Source organism: Gavialis gangeticus, unplaced genomic scaffold (genome assembly GCF_001723915.1).
Source record: "Gavialis gangeticus isolate Ggan-Ray unplaced genomic scaffold, GavGan_comp1, whole genome shotgun sequence".
In the NCBI taxonomy this organism is placed as follows: Eukaryota; Metazoa; Chordata; order Crocodylia; family Gavialidae; genus Gavialis; species Gavialis gangeticus.
In genome coordinates this window covers 227,388,377-227,403,531 of record NW_017729032.1, presented here as the reverse complement: position 1 = coordinate 227,403,531, position 15,155 = coordinate 227,388,377, and the positions used below count along the sequence as shown (strand labels likewise).

The 15,155-nt window shown below is 38.1% G+C and overlaps 1 protein-coding gene across 1 annotated transcript in view; it reads left to right on the top strand.

Moving 5' to 3' along the window:
* The window catches only part of NCAM2 (neural cell adhesion molecule 2), a 691,500-nt gene that overhangs the window by 668,072 nt on the left and 8,273 nt on the right, over nt 1-15,155 (top strand). Inside the window, exons 16-17 of the mRNA XM_019524735.1 lie at nt 7,441-7,645; nt 12,975-13,094. Of these exons, the coding sequence (XP_019380280.1) occupies nt 7,441-7,645; nt 12,975-13,094 (325 nt within the window). The remainder of the gene's footprint in view (nt 1-7,440; nt 7,646-12,974; nt 13,095-15,155) is intronic.

The window sequence follows — 15,155 nt, the reverse complement described above, 5'->3', positions numbered from 1 at the left end:
CCACCTGTCTTTCATTTGGTTTAGTTTCTAAACCCTATATAGTGGTTTTTACAAGATATTTCAAAGAAAGGGATATTTTGTAATCTTAGTACTGACTTTCCATTGTATCTTGTACTGTTTGTTTACGCCAGTTTCAATTAGTATAATTGTAACCAAATTGGAATAATAGAGCTTTATACCACTACATTCATTTTGTACTCCCGCAAATGATAGTGCAAGATTCAAGGCAATAGAGCATCATCAGCACACATTTTAATCCATGATTCTTTGTTCAGGTGTAAATGTAGAGACAGCTTTCAGAATATCTGGCATAACATACTTAGAGGAATTTATAAAGACCATGATATTGGAAATCTATTTTTTTTTTCTATTTGTGCCCATTTATGAAGTTTTGAGTGTATATAATACAGTGGATGCATCTACACATGCAGAGTAACTATGCAGTTATTTAGGTTACTATGCAGTAACTGAAAATTACTGCACAGTATAGGCGTGTGCCTACATGTATGTACCCATATTGCACAGTAACTATGGCGACTTACACCAATTCGGGTGTAAATTTGCTACCTGTATGATGCATGATGCAGGTAGCAAATTTACACCCAAGTAGTTCCTGCACAGTAATTGCACGTGTAGACACACCCAGGGTGTACTAACGTTGGACATTTAATAGAGATTTAAAATACAATGTAGTGATTGAGCATTTGGAAATTGCCAAAAGTTTAATGAGTTTTATTGGAACTTTTTTCATTTTTATTGTTACAATTCTAAATCTTTCAGAACTCTTATTTCCCAGAGACTTGTTCTTTGATAAGCATTTATTTGAAGAAATGAGCACACTCTGTGCTTTTTTTAAGTTTACTGTTCCTTTTATTATTATGATAATGGATATTAGAATGCCATATTACATTTGAAACATTCTATATATTAAAAGCATATAGGTATAAATATATCATAGCTTTGACAATGGGAAAATCAAAACTAATGCAGAACTATGGAAAATGTACTTTTTTTTCCTAGATTGATATTTTTAAAGGTAGAGTTGTGGTTAGATTACTAAGAATAGATATAAAACCTTTTAGAGAAAATGTTAAGGTTAATTCGCTAAAACTAAAGTTGAATTATGATTAATTATTCTATTAATTAGGAAACAGACACATTATACGTGGGTGGGTGGGTGTATAGACACAATATCATGATACTGTATCAGCATAAAATGGAACCATCTTTTTAAAACCATTGGATATACTATGATTCTTTTGTTAAAAGATCAATTTAAAATTAGTATTGCTTATAGCATATTTCCTTTTACTCTCTCTTTATTTAAGGATGCTTGTATCAAAGTAAGATTTTATTTATATTAATGGCCCTATATTTTATTAAATGGTTCTGATATTGATGGTATTTCTATATGGGTTTGAACACAATATGCTTTGTTTTAACCATCCTTTATATTGATATATCTGTTGACATCATAAGATTATGTTCTTGTGACCTCACAAACCACAGTAGTTTTATATGAGATTTTCAATGTGATCAATCTCTGTCTTGGCAGTTGGAATGAGAAATTTATGATTGACTTTAGAGGGAAGACAGTTGGACCAATACAAATTCTATTGACTTAAGTTGCCCCAAAGTCAACAGTGAACAGTATTGAAAAGCTCACCCTCAAATATTATCCTGTTTTTGCAAATTTCCATAATACTAAAGAGCTAGAGATGATAATGATCTGTATCAGACTGTCAATGATGATAAATAAACCTAGGACATTCAACTTCAGATTTTGGTGGAGTTACTACCCCTGAGTTGGTGCCGCCATCTCTGGTATAAGGTCCCTGGGGAGCATTTTGTGGGATCGGAGGGCTGGAGGGTTTGTGGGTCCATGTGTGGGGAGTGTCCATCTTGGGGTAGGGAGTTCAGGAGGTCAATGGATAAGCAATATAAGGAAACCTCTAAACCATGAGTAAGGACTAGAAGCTCATGTGTACATGCTGAGCAAATAAGTCAGTCTGTAGGAACCTAAAAGATGGAAAAAATAGATGTTAGAATTTAATAACTAATGTGGGATCATGTTGTTTCTGTAGTAACTGAAAATAACAATGAGGTGGAACAAAAAGGAAATCAAGGGTTAGGAAATCTGTAAAATCAGGAGAGAGAGATGAAGGATGGGAATGGATCCAAGCTAAGTGACAAAGCAGTAGAAATTAAGAGTCAAAGCAGTAAAGTTTTCCAAGATCTTACATTAATGAGTGAATCCTTAAATAAGAAGAGATTAGCAGAAAATGTGCTATAAGAAATACTGATCTTAAATTGTATTTTATGCAGCTCCTGATCCAAGGAAACATTGTTTATGGCATTATCAAGCATTGCTAAATGCTAAAATTTGTCTCTGAATTGGAAACCAACATTTTGAAAACTGTGTCCCTGAAGTTGGGTTAAATATGTAGCTCTGGCATCTGGGTCTGAAAATTATTCCTGAGAATTTATTGGATTCACAAAAGTGTTACGGATTTACATAAGGAAAGAGAACATCTTCAAATATTTTAGATAACAGCTGACCAAGAATCTTCCTTTAGGAGTCTACAGATCAACCCTGTACCATTTATCCAGCTCATGGGTCCCGTTGAGTTGACACCTTATTTAGATCATCTAAAATAAAGAAGTAAAGATTAAAGTATTTAATTTATTAAACACAAACTGAGAAGCATGAGAAGAAAGCTTAGCCTATTGGCAGTATACACCCTAATTATTGTTTCTCTTTGCATAGATTACATGACAGCAATGTATTGAAAAGGAGTGCCCTCTGACACATTATTCAGGAGTACAGTCTAGGTGTTTGTCCCTATTGGGGATGTTGTATTTGCAGGGACGCTATTGGAAGTGAGATCATTGTAAAATAATGACCGACAAAGTCCTATGTCATAACAGAGGGTAGCATTTCAGTGAAAGACTATGACACACACTAGAATACTGTTAGGGCAGTACAAAATGGTGAAAAAATATGAAAATGATCATAAATCATAATTCTATTTCAGATTATGTTGCACCCACTAAATATATGCCTTTGATTGACTCAGGAAGGTGAAGGCAAGAGACTATGATATATGTCAGTGGCAAGGAGCCTTTTAGGTAACCAGAAATCACAGCCACTGTATGGGCAAGAGCAGGCACTACCTCGAGGTGGCACATATGGTACAACACGCCCAAAAGCAGAGGCGGTCAATCACCTGGTAGGATTGTGATCCAGCCCTAAAAGCCTAGTGCTAAATATCACAAGCATATCAGTATTTTTGTAGGGGAGGCTCAACCACAAATGCTCAAATGCTGGAGTTATTCATGTGTGCATGCATCTTTTCCCCAAAAATTACCCATCTAAAATTGGGAGGTGTGTCTTAAAAAAAGAGCTGGAATAGAGCCAAAAGGGTGTTGGAATAGCTGCAGGGGACTTTGCTCAGCACCAGCTCACCCAACGCTGAACCCTGGAGCAGGGGCAGAGCCCGGTCACCCCCACAGCTTCAGGATCAGTGGCCAGAGGTTTAACCCTATCACAGTCTTTGCCAGTTGTCCCATGCTGTGACAGGTAAGATTATAAGAGAAACTCTTTTTTCTTTTCTCTGCCTTCTGAAAACAAGATCTGTGTCTTACTTGGTGATATCCAGTGTGTGAATAAATACAGTATTTGAGATTACATAAGGAAAAATGTCAGCAATCATTTTAAGCCTGGTGTTTAGTGTGTTTCCAGTTAGTTTAACTATAGCCAGTTCCATGGCCTACAGTGAAAGCAAGTTACTCAAGAAATCAATTTTTCTCCCTCCAGTGGAATGCTTCTGAAGCTTCCCCTGGGGCAGTCTACTTGTTCCCCCTTCTTATTGGCCCGCTAGAATTAATATCATAATTTACCCACAAAATATATTTTCAGAAGGGTATATAAGGAAAAATATGCTAATAGAATATTAAATATAATAGACATGCCCGTGCATAAAATATGGAGAATCAACTGATACATTGTTAGGTCCTGATCCTGAATACCTTTCACATCTTTAATTCCATTGTATTTCCTTGATATTTTTTTCCCCCAGTACATCTTCAAGCCCCTCCAAAAGTAAGCGGTATGTGCCCATGTCATGATTAATGGAGCTTTCATGTAGAAAGTAAAAGCTTGCTATACCTTCCAGGTAACACTTTACACGAAAACATTACTGTTGGTGACATAAACTGAAATAAGGCATATAGTTTCTACATTTGCCTTATTGTTCTGCTGGTAAAAGGAAAGAAAAAAAAAACTCCCTCTAGCAGAAGGATTCAGAACTTAGGTATTTTTAAAAATATATTGATTTCTGTATAGATTCCTTTCACCCCTTTATAATCCTTGGCTTTGTGATATCCTTTTCACTAATGCAATTCACTTACAAGCATTCTGGCGAAGAGAAGAAACAAAAAAAGATCAAAATGAAGGGGAAAAATCCTGTTACACAAAGAAGCAGAAAAATATACATCAATCAAATACTCATGACTCAGAAGATGTCTCAGGCAGCCCTGACTGATTTTTAAAAAATGCCCAAATTGCCTTGTGAAATAAAAAGTCTGCTGCCATAAACATTTCTCTCAGTTGGCAGTGTTTTCTGATAAAAATTAATTCTGCAATATTCCCCATCACAAAGCACCCTGCTCACCTTATTGAAGTCCTTATGGACTAAAAGTTTGACACAATGTAGGCGCGTCTATGCAAGACATTTTGAGCACAATAGACTAATTCTACTGCACATTAGCATGGTGGGCAAAACCCATAACGCACAGTATAATCAGTCTACTGCACAGTAGTGTCACTTAAAATGAGTGTGCCAGCACTGCTGTGCAGGTACACCAGTTACTGCGCATTTAGTTAGTACCTGGTATTACAGGTACTAAACTAAATGCACAGTAACCACTGCACATTAATGCACATGTAGATGTGCCCCCAGTTTCTATGGATATAAATATATCTCATAAAATGATATAAAATTACATTAGCTTAACATTTAAAAATATATTTTGTAGTAATTTTCTACTTTATGAAAAAGGCCTATAGAATATGACTTCTTCCCTTTTTGACATGCTATAATATAATAGTTAATGGATCATTTTTCACATTTTGTATTTATTTTACCATATTCTATGGAATAATTAAAAATGATATAGAAAGACTACTTAGAAATATTCTTATAGGTTGTTAGAGTAATTCTTTTCTAAACTCATATTTTTATAGGATTTGACTGGCTTCTTCTGTTAAATCCTTTAGGATTTTTTTAAAAGCCTTATTGAGTGTGTATTATAGTTGTTTGGCCAATCTGGATTAAATGACAAATACGTCTATGCTTTGAAGTAAAGTTAGTTTTTGTAAGTATAGGGTCTAGAGCTCTAGTTGCATTGTAAATCATTGCTTATCAGTCTTTATATCATGTGTTCATTCAAGCTTTAGAAGTTATGGTTGGCAACATTTAACTGGATAAAGTTTATATAAAAAAGAAAGAAAACTAGTTCACTTTAAGATGTCAAACTTACAAGCCTGCTGGCAGGGGCACTGCATAAATGATGTATTATCTTCATTGAGGTTTTGCTATCTTTCTATCTTTTATCTAATGCTATCTTTCTATCTTAAGTAAGTTTTCTGGGCAAAGGAAAATATATATTTTTAAAACATCTGAATTCTCATTTATTGCATGATAAACTTCTATGAAATTGTCTTAATAAAATGGCCTGTACCAAACTGCATGAAATTGATTGCAGTTTCTTTTTAAAGGTCCATAAAATAATACATGAGGCATGGAAAACATGTTTCTTTTGAAATAATGCATTGATTTTGTATGTAAATATATTGTCAGATTGCATTTTAAATGGAAATACAAGCTATGTACCTTAAGAAATTTAATTGTACAAGAAATAGAAATGAATCTAGACATTTTTAACCAAAAATCATTCTAAACTATATAGCTGTTGTGGTTATGTGAGAAGAGGAATGATGAAGTTAATACCACTATCAAAGCATGTACTGGTTTTTGATAAAATGTTTTGCTCCCCATCACAGTTATATTCATGTGTTCCAGTCTAGGAAAAATATCCTGCTTATACCTTTACAACTTGCAAGATGATGGTATAAGCAGGATATGTGGGCAAATGGGTGTTTGCCAGCGTGTTGCTGACTAGTACCTGGCATGTCACTTCTAGGCATGATGTGCTATTTTATTACTGTTTTGTGTAATTTTCTTATGTATTGCATCAAGAGCTAGCACAGCTTTAGTCAATTTACTGATGGAGTTTGTTAAAATAGCACAAGTTGAGGGGAACCAGAGGGTAAGGGGGCTACCTGATTTATTTTTCCTGCTGTAGTGGGGGAGAGAGGGGAGGGGAGGCAGGTAATGGGGCAAATTCAAAAAACTTCCAATAATTTGATTCTATCCCTGCAAAAATGTAAAAAATTTATCATTTTCCCATATATAGCATCTAATTGGTTATCTTAAAACCAAGTCATTTTATATTCCAGTAATTATGGTAAGTTAAAAAAAGCCTAGTCTTAAATTTTAGAAACGTGTAGAATCAGCTATAAAGCTGTAAAATACTCCCCCCACACACCCCCGCCACCAATTTTTAAGTTTCCTTTTAAAACACAGAGAAGTAAAAACAAGTCCCAAGTTCTAAAACCAATTCAAATGCTTTCTTCTCTTTGCTCCCCCAAGTAGTCTTATTGACTTCTCTTTGGTTTGTTGTGTGTGCAAGTGTTTGCAGGATTAAGTTTTAAATTTACTTTGAACACATTTTCATTATATTTCAATTCAAAAGCAGTCCTATAATAAAATGAATACAGATGTTGAAACATACTTTCATAAGGTAAAATAATAGTTTTTAATACCATTATAATGTATGTGATTTATTTAATTTGAAAAAAGCCATATTTTTAAAGAAAACATTGTTTTGCATGATGAATAAAAAGTGTTTTCATATTAACATTATGATTAAATACAATGAATTATCTATCAGTGATAGATAATGTTTTAAGAATACTTCGTTCAAAAATCCACTCTGTGCTTTCCACTAAAAAATGCTCTAAACCATGTAAACATGTTTGAAAAGCCTCTATATTTCTGAGCTAAAATGTATGTTCATTATCACTTGTAATGTTTGTCTGCACCTGGGCAGCTACCTTTTAATTCAATGGAATAAGGAGCAGATTTGCCCCCAGGAAAATAGTAGAGGCTAAGCAGAGAATGGACTTAAGGTTCTACCTTCCAGTAGTTTAAAAACATGCTTAACTTTATGTACCTAAAGAGTGTGACTGAATTCAGAATTTTTTTAATATCCTGATTTTCTTAAGCTATTTGAAAAAAAAACAAACAAAAACAGTCTGTATCCCCCTGTATAGGCTTTACTCAAACAATCTAATATTTTCTTGCTGTTGTTTTCAAGACACTCTTTTTAATGGTCTTGGACTTGGTGCTGTCATTGGCCTGGGTGTGGCAGCACTTTTGTTAGTCCTTGTTGTGACTGATGTGAGCTGCTTCTTTGTCCGGCAATGTGGATTGCTAATGTGCATCACCAGGAGAATTTGTGGGAAAAAGAGTGGATCCAGTGGAAAGAGTAAGGAATTAGAAGAAGGAAAGGCTGCATACCTGTGAGTACGAATAACATATCTTAAGAATATCCTTTTCACATTACCTTGATGTTAAGTATATCGTGTAATTAGAAAGTTGCTTCATAAATTATTCTGTTTGCTGGAACAATGAATGAATAATGATAAAATCCTGATATTTGTACTAATCTTTAGATAAGGAAATAATGATGTTATTTTAGATTTGACACAAGTATTGGCAAATATTGCCTTTATAAAAGATGACAGCAGTGCATCATTACAAAATTTTCTGTTTTGGCTATTAAGACTATTTGGGCACAGCCGAGCAGTGCTCATATATGAGAAATATACTTGGAAAAAGCTTTGGTTCTTGAGCAGCAAATGAGAGAGCAATTAAAACTCTACCCACTCCATTTCTTTAAGTCAAAAATCTGATATCTGTACATTCTCTGATACTAATGTAAGGAAATGTTTTAACCACTGACTTTTGAAAACACAAGTTTTGTTGGAACTCAAAAAAAAAATGAATCTCAAGTTTAAAGTTTATGTAAGGCCTTAGTAGAGTTATAAATCAATGAAACGCGGGTTTATTGTACAGTTGCAAATATGGTAGTTGCAAATATGTTCGAAAACATAAAATAAGTCAAAGAGTAAAACAGCATGCCATTTCCCACACCAGCTTTGTTGTTTTTAATTCACTAAAAGATTATCAAAGTATAGTCCATCCATGGTAGCTGTTTGTTTCTGTAACTGTTGAGAGGATAATAAGAGCTATGGAAACCAACAGTATAAGTTCTGATTTTAAAAAAACACAACCCCCTCCCCTCCAAGTTTACTTTATGGACTCAATTTTTACAAGGTTTCAAATCATATGAAAGAAGGAAAACCTATAGCATACAATCTCCCAATTTTTAGATGGTTCTATTTTCTTCCTATGGAAATAAGCATAGAAATATCTATATTGCTGATAGGGTAGAGAACTAAGGTGAACTAAGTTAGATTGGGCCATCTGTTTATTGCCCAAACTAACCTCCCCAAATGTCTGTACAGATTGGTATTTAGATCAACATAACCCTACTTAGGTTGATCCAAGTATAACATCTGCACTTACCCACAGTGTTGCTTATGCTTCTGCCCTGCCTGTCCATCTAAGAGAATTTTTCAGCTCCAAGTTCACAACTTTCAAGAGGCTGAAACCTTTCCATCCCTCAACTTCTTTCTGCATGAGATACCGTAATATAAACACTGGACGCACTGACAGTCATGGGGGGGAAAAAACCAAACAAACAGCACTTTGTTGGAAGAGGAACTGCATCAGTGTGACCTGGCCCCCCAGCATCTGTATAGATCACATCCTTTAGCAGGGCTTTTGGGCACTTTTATCTAGTAACTGAATCAGCTATTAGATTGAATTGGCTATTAGATAAAAGTGCCAAAAAGCCCCACTGAAGTGTGTGATCTATACAGATACTGGATGAGCCAGGGCAAACTGGTGCGGTTCCTCTTCTGGGCATGCACCAGTCTTGGTGCAGGGGTGCACTGAGCTGAAAGTAAAGCACCATTTTGTTTGTTTTTTTCCCCACATCTGTCAGCAGCCTGATAATTCCAGGTTACATGTCCCTAGCCATCAAACATGTTACCTACTAAACCAAATATTCTTGGCAATTGTACAAGTTTATTTTGTGGAGTTTCTGGACAGTCATAAAATTCAAAAACACATTCCTTTTTCCATTAATAGTTGCCATTTCCATTTCTTTCACAGTACCTAGGCTTCTTAAAATAAATCACTGGACATCTTAATTTTCCCCAGTTGTAGCTGGTAACTTTTTGCATTTCTTTTTATTAGACTGGATTACTGCAAAATATATTTCTATTGTCTATGTTCCATGTGTGCTGATTATAGATGATGCAGTGTATGTGGAGCATGCAGGCTGCTGGAATAGAAATAAGGAATGTTTCTTTTATGAATAGTCTAAATCCTTTTTAAAAATTAAAAGAGCATTCTGAATGCATTCTGCTACTTAAAAATCATGGTTTTCTAGGCTTTGGGATATATAATAATGTCCTGTTTTATAAAATATGCTGAATAGAAATTACAACCCCCTTTAACAATCCCATTATGATTCATAGTCTTTTTACATACATAGTAGCTGTTATCCTAAATGATGCTTCTATGAAAAAAATGGTGGTCAGCTTCTAACTAGCACTCAACTTTAATGCCTCATAAATTGAACACTTCCACTTGAAGTCTTCAAAAATAAGCATTAATTTGATTCATGTTGGCTAAAACTTGAATTCAGTTTTCACAGGTAAATAAGCACTTATTAGGTATCACTTTTCAGATAGCCCAAGGCTTTGGGGTATTATTTTAACATATGTATCCCTAGTTGGTCAATTTATAGTTTACACTTGTCTGTCTAGCACACTCATTACCTGCATCTCTCTGCTGACTTCCTCACTGGTAAGAGATAAAGACTCTCTCTGAGAATAACTACCAGTAAGTGTTAGACAGAGCTCCCCATCCATGTTCCAGGCTGATGGAAAACTGCACTATAAAGTCTGTGTACGAATTATACTGGTTTTCTGGCAACAATACAGAAATGTAAGACATGGAATAGGGTAGGGTCAATCCCTTGTTTTGGGATCAAGTAGCTAGTAATTAGACAATCTCTGGCATGCAGCAGATGTAGAGGACAGGTTGCTAAACATGAGTCCTGTCACCTTTATTTCACTGAGTTAACTGTGTTTTCAATATTCAAGTTATTAAGCTGGGAACCAGAGGCAAACATAAGTAAACTAAATCAGAAAAGGATTTTTTGAAGCATAAGATTCATTTTTGGAAACCTGTATCCCATCCTTCTAATGTAAAAAAAAAAAAAAAAAAAGTATTAATAAATAGTTACATTCTTTATATTGCCATAGAAAGTAGAAGCTCTGACTTGGATTGGATGCAGTCGTTGTGCTGGACCCGATAAAGCATATAATAACCAACCAGCTTGCCCCAAATTGTTTACCCATTGTCTGGCTGATATGAGAAATGATTAGCTGATGTGATGAGTAGAGTACTTTCTCCTGTTCATAAAATTAGGATGTATGAGACAGAATGAATGTGATGAATATGTGCCAGATTCTAACTTACAAATCAGCCCTTTTATCATGTTATGGCAATAGACAAAGGCCCTAAGTTAGATATAAATTGTATAATACAAACTTTTAGGCTCTTTATACTGCCAAATCAGTATGTGACTTCCAGCACAGTAAGAATCTGGCCCTATGCTTTCGTCACTGGCTAAGTACAGGCATTCAAAAAGCTCAAGGTGGAATCAGTCTAAGTTTTGCGGTGTTCTGTAAGCAGCATAGGTTAGTTCAGTAGTGAACAGAACACAAGTTCACTTCTTCGGTGGGGAAGAGGGGGGTCACACAGGCAGGCTGCACTGGCTGAGACATGTCTGCATGTCTTCATTTATACACATACATTTTTGTCCTGCAACGCACTGATGATCCGCCACGTTGGAGAAGACACAAGCTGAGGTGAACTGCACTGAGCCACATTCAGTTGTGTAAGTGGCAAAATACACATCAGTGCACAGAAAATGGCAACGGCATGCTTTTGAACTAAAGCACCTCCAAAGTGTTTTAGTTCAAAGTGTGCTGCTGTCGTTTTCTTACCACTGACACTCATTTCGCTGTTTATACAGCTGCTTTTCAAAGGATCTAGTGCTGTGGCACTTTCATGTGTAAAAATGCCCCCAGTGTTCTGCGCAGGCTGCCTAGGCTGCCAGAGATTGCCAAGCAGAGATGAGCACCTGGCCCACCCCCTGATAGGCTGCCAGGCATAGGTGAGCATGCCGTCTCCCCCTGCTCTTTCATCTTTCAGCTATGGACATCTTTCAGCTGCAAGCAGGCAGTGCCAGGGGGTGGACAGGAGATGTGTGTCTCTGCAAAAAAAGAAACCCATCATGAAGCACCCCATGAGGTACACACAGACCTGACACTGAGCCCAACAGAGCCCCCATGAGTAGGTGCAGCACCACAGAGCCCATCTGGTCTGCTGGGCATGGGAAAGCATTTCCGCACCCCTCCTATCCTCCCCACAATGCTGCATGATGGCAGCTGTCAGATGCCTATGCTTGACAGGGGACGAGGCAGACAGAGGGGCAATGCTCGCCCATGCCTGACAGCCCAGTTGGGCTCCATGGAGCTCTGCCCACTTGCGGGTGTTCTCCTGGGTTAATGTGACAGGTGTTTGTGTAGGGTGCTTTATGATGGGGTTTGTGCAGGGACACATATGCCTCCCTTTCCCATGTTGGTGCTAACTCGGCTCTGTGACACCTCAGGGACAGGGCACACTGGGTGTTTGATCAGAGCAGCTGAGTTTAAGGCAAATGCCAGCACATGTTCCTTCAAGAAAGTGCTAGTCGGGGCAGCAAAGGAACCTGGAATGCCAGTGGACAGTGACCTAACATGAATTGAAAGGGATTCTGGTACATAAGTTTGATTCACCGGTCTAACCTAAATTGATTAAGTTTGAGTACACATCGATTCAGATCTGTCTTAGATTGGGTTCTGCCATTTTTAAACCAATCTATGTACACTGATTTTTTTGTTCTGTTATGGATATAGACCGGTTTCCAATCACTTATACAGATAAAAATGCAGTGTCTGTACCTAGTACTCTATAATGTCTTAAGAGTACAGTATAAGATTATTCCTAGCCCACCGTGATTATTAGGAAATGGTCATTCTTCTGCTAAATGTGGTTATATATAGAATAGATAAGTATTCATAGCTACAGAATGAGTTGAATACTGTAAGGAAGGGCTGTCCAAATTCTGAGTGGCTAATAGCTGCATTCTGTGTGAACCACACACCGTGCCACACCGCACTGCGTGGGTTGTGCTGTACGATATTGCACTACATGGGCCACCCCTACTGTGCTGCGTTATGTAGGCATCTCTGCATGGTACTTTGCTGTAAGTGCACCAGGCCTCACAAGACAGGCTTCTTTGGCTTCACAGTCTGCACCATTCCCTCTGCCCCAGTGGGTGGGAAGCAGAAGCTAGGGGAGGGAGTTAGGATCCCAGAGACTCAGGCAGCAGCACCAAAAGAGCAGTAGAGGAAGAAGTGCCTGGACCAGGATCAGAGGAGTAATATCTGCATCAGGATTTAGGGAGGAGGCCACCCGTTGGACAGCCCTGCTTTAAAAGCATCAAAAACATGTCATGTTGAATGTGTTCTAGTGCCATAAGTGATAATAGACTGTTTTTTTTCTTTGGTGAGGATTTGAAATGAGGGGACTTGGTAATTAATGAAGTGTAACACATGCTAAAGACATGACAATGGAGGTTAAGGTTCTTCTAATAATTTTTAGGAAAGATGGATCAAAAGAGCCAATAGTGGAAATGAGAACAGAGGATGAAAGAATTACCAATCATGAAGATGGGAGCCCAGTAAATGAGCCAAATGAAACAACGCCACTCACAGAACCTGAGTACGTAATCTTGAATTTCTAATAGCTACCTGATTAGAATAAATAAATTTGTTAAACTATGCAAAAGAGAAAAAGTAATGTTAATAGTATTGTGAGAGCGATCTATTGTGTATGATTTATTATCAGTGAGACATTTACAGTAGTCATTCTAAAGCAGTCATAGTTTAACAGCAAGATCAAGAGCGTCTCCATCCCTTTCCCACTTTACTTTCTCACCCACAGCACTACTAAATCTGCTGTGCATGGGCTTCTCCCTGCTGTAGAGATGGTGAAGACCAGGGGTGGAGAGTAATGGAAAAATCTCTGACTGCTTTACATTCTGGTTGCTCTCGGTTCCTAGAGGTACACTTTCATTGAGTCCTACAGCCAGATGCTCACCTGCCTGCATCCAGGTGGTGCTTTCTGGCCTTTTGAAAACAAAAGCCTTTTCTGATTATTCAGTTCCTGCTACCCTAAGCACTCGCAAAGGGTGTTATCAGCATCCAGTTGTCCATGTGAGTCCATTTGTGGTAACCGGCAGAACTGTATTGAGATAAAGCTCCTCTTGTTTGTTGCTTCATTCCTCAATAACTTTTTCCTGGTCTTGAAACCCCATTCAGAGCAAAGGGTAGTCTCTCAGAGATAGGGTGATGATATGTCCCCGATTAGGGTGATGAGACAGTCCCAGATTTCGCAGGCCATCCCAGCTGGTTGGTATAGATTGAAGCAAGAGTCCCAAATCTGGCTTCTGCGGGCAGAGGCTGCTGCCACCTGCAGAGCCCAGCCTGGCTCATGCTGAGCAGTAGCTGGAGGCAGGGGAGTGGGGTGGGCACTGCTCTTCCTGCCTAGGGTGAGGATCAGCCAGGGTGAGACAGGCCAGAGGAGGGGACCAAGGGCAAGGCTTGGGCACCTGTACAGGGTGAGCCCTGCTGCTGTGGCCATTGCCAAGTCCTGAGGTGCGTGTGGTAGACCCAGAGAGGTGGTAGTGGCGGGGGGCGGGGACCATTCCTAGCCAGGTCCAGCCTCTGCATGCAGGGGTAGAGTCTGGCTGTGGGCCTCCATGCTGTCCCACCCCACCATCAGTGGCAGGTGTGTGGATTTCCTTACCCCATCCCAGATTTCCTTCACCATAATATGATCACCCTACTCAGAGAGCTTACAGATAGTGTTGGATTCACTGGGGAGGGGCACACTACCTCTGGGTATTTAAGCTCCAGAACACAGAAATACAGAATACTGTCCTCAGTTCAACCTATTGCAGCCAATGGAGCAAATTCAGCTTTACATAACTGTTGCTGTTAATGCTTTAAATATCTTTTAAGACATGCCTATAGGCTATGATTTGTCTTATAACAGATCATGGGCAAGCACGAGATGTTCCAAAATCAGCCACTGATCATCATCTCAATATGATATTCTGAAATGTTTTTATTATTTTACTTTTTCTTCCCTTGCAAATTAGGTTTACACTTGCAAATAAATATTAAAAGATGTAGTGGCAATACCACTCCTTTACAAGAACCCAAGCAATTGACCTAAAAGAAAGTAGGTCAATTACTGAAGAGATTCATCCAAAAAATTTGGGCCATTCCAATAGGAATTTGTATTTATGAAAGGGGAAGCTGGCCTGTTGTGAGGACCTGCTGGGTAATAAAACACAACACTCATAGGGTGAATCTGCATGTGTGCTTTAATGCTCATTAGCCTGTTTCAATGCACATGAGGGCATCACAGAAAAACGACGCTCTTTAGCGAAAATAGGCTAATGTGCCTTTTTCTAGTACCTCACAATGGAGGGCCTCTATACATGTGCTCCAGGGTGGAGACGGGGAGAGGGCACTTTAATTAGAGCGGTTCCAAGAACTGCTCTAATTAAAGCATCTGCAACATCATGTGCATTCAGCATCCCATGCTTCAAAATGGTGGTGGAGGTGCTTGAACTAAAGCTCACTCAACGAGCTTTAGTTCGAGTGCCCCTGCTGCTGTTTTGAAGCACAGGGACACTGAATAGAAGTGACAGGGAGGCTGTTGGAGCACATTAATTAACATTCTCCAACAGACTCATAGTTTCATAGTTTCTAG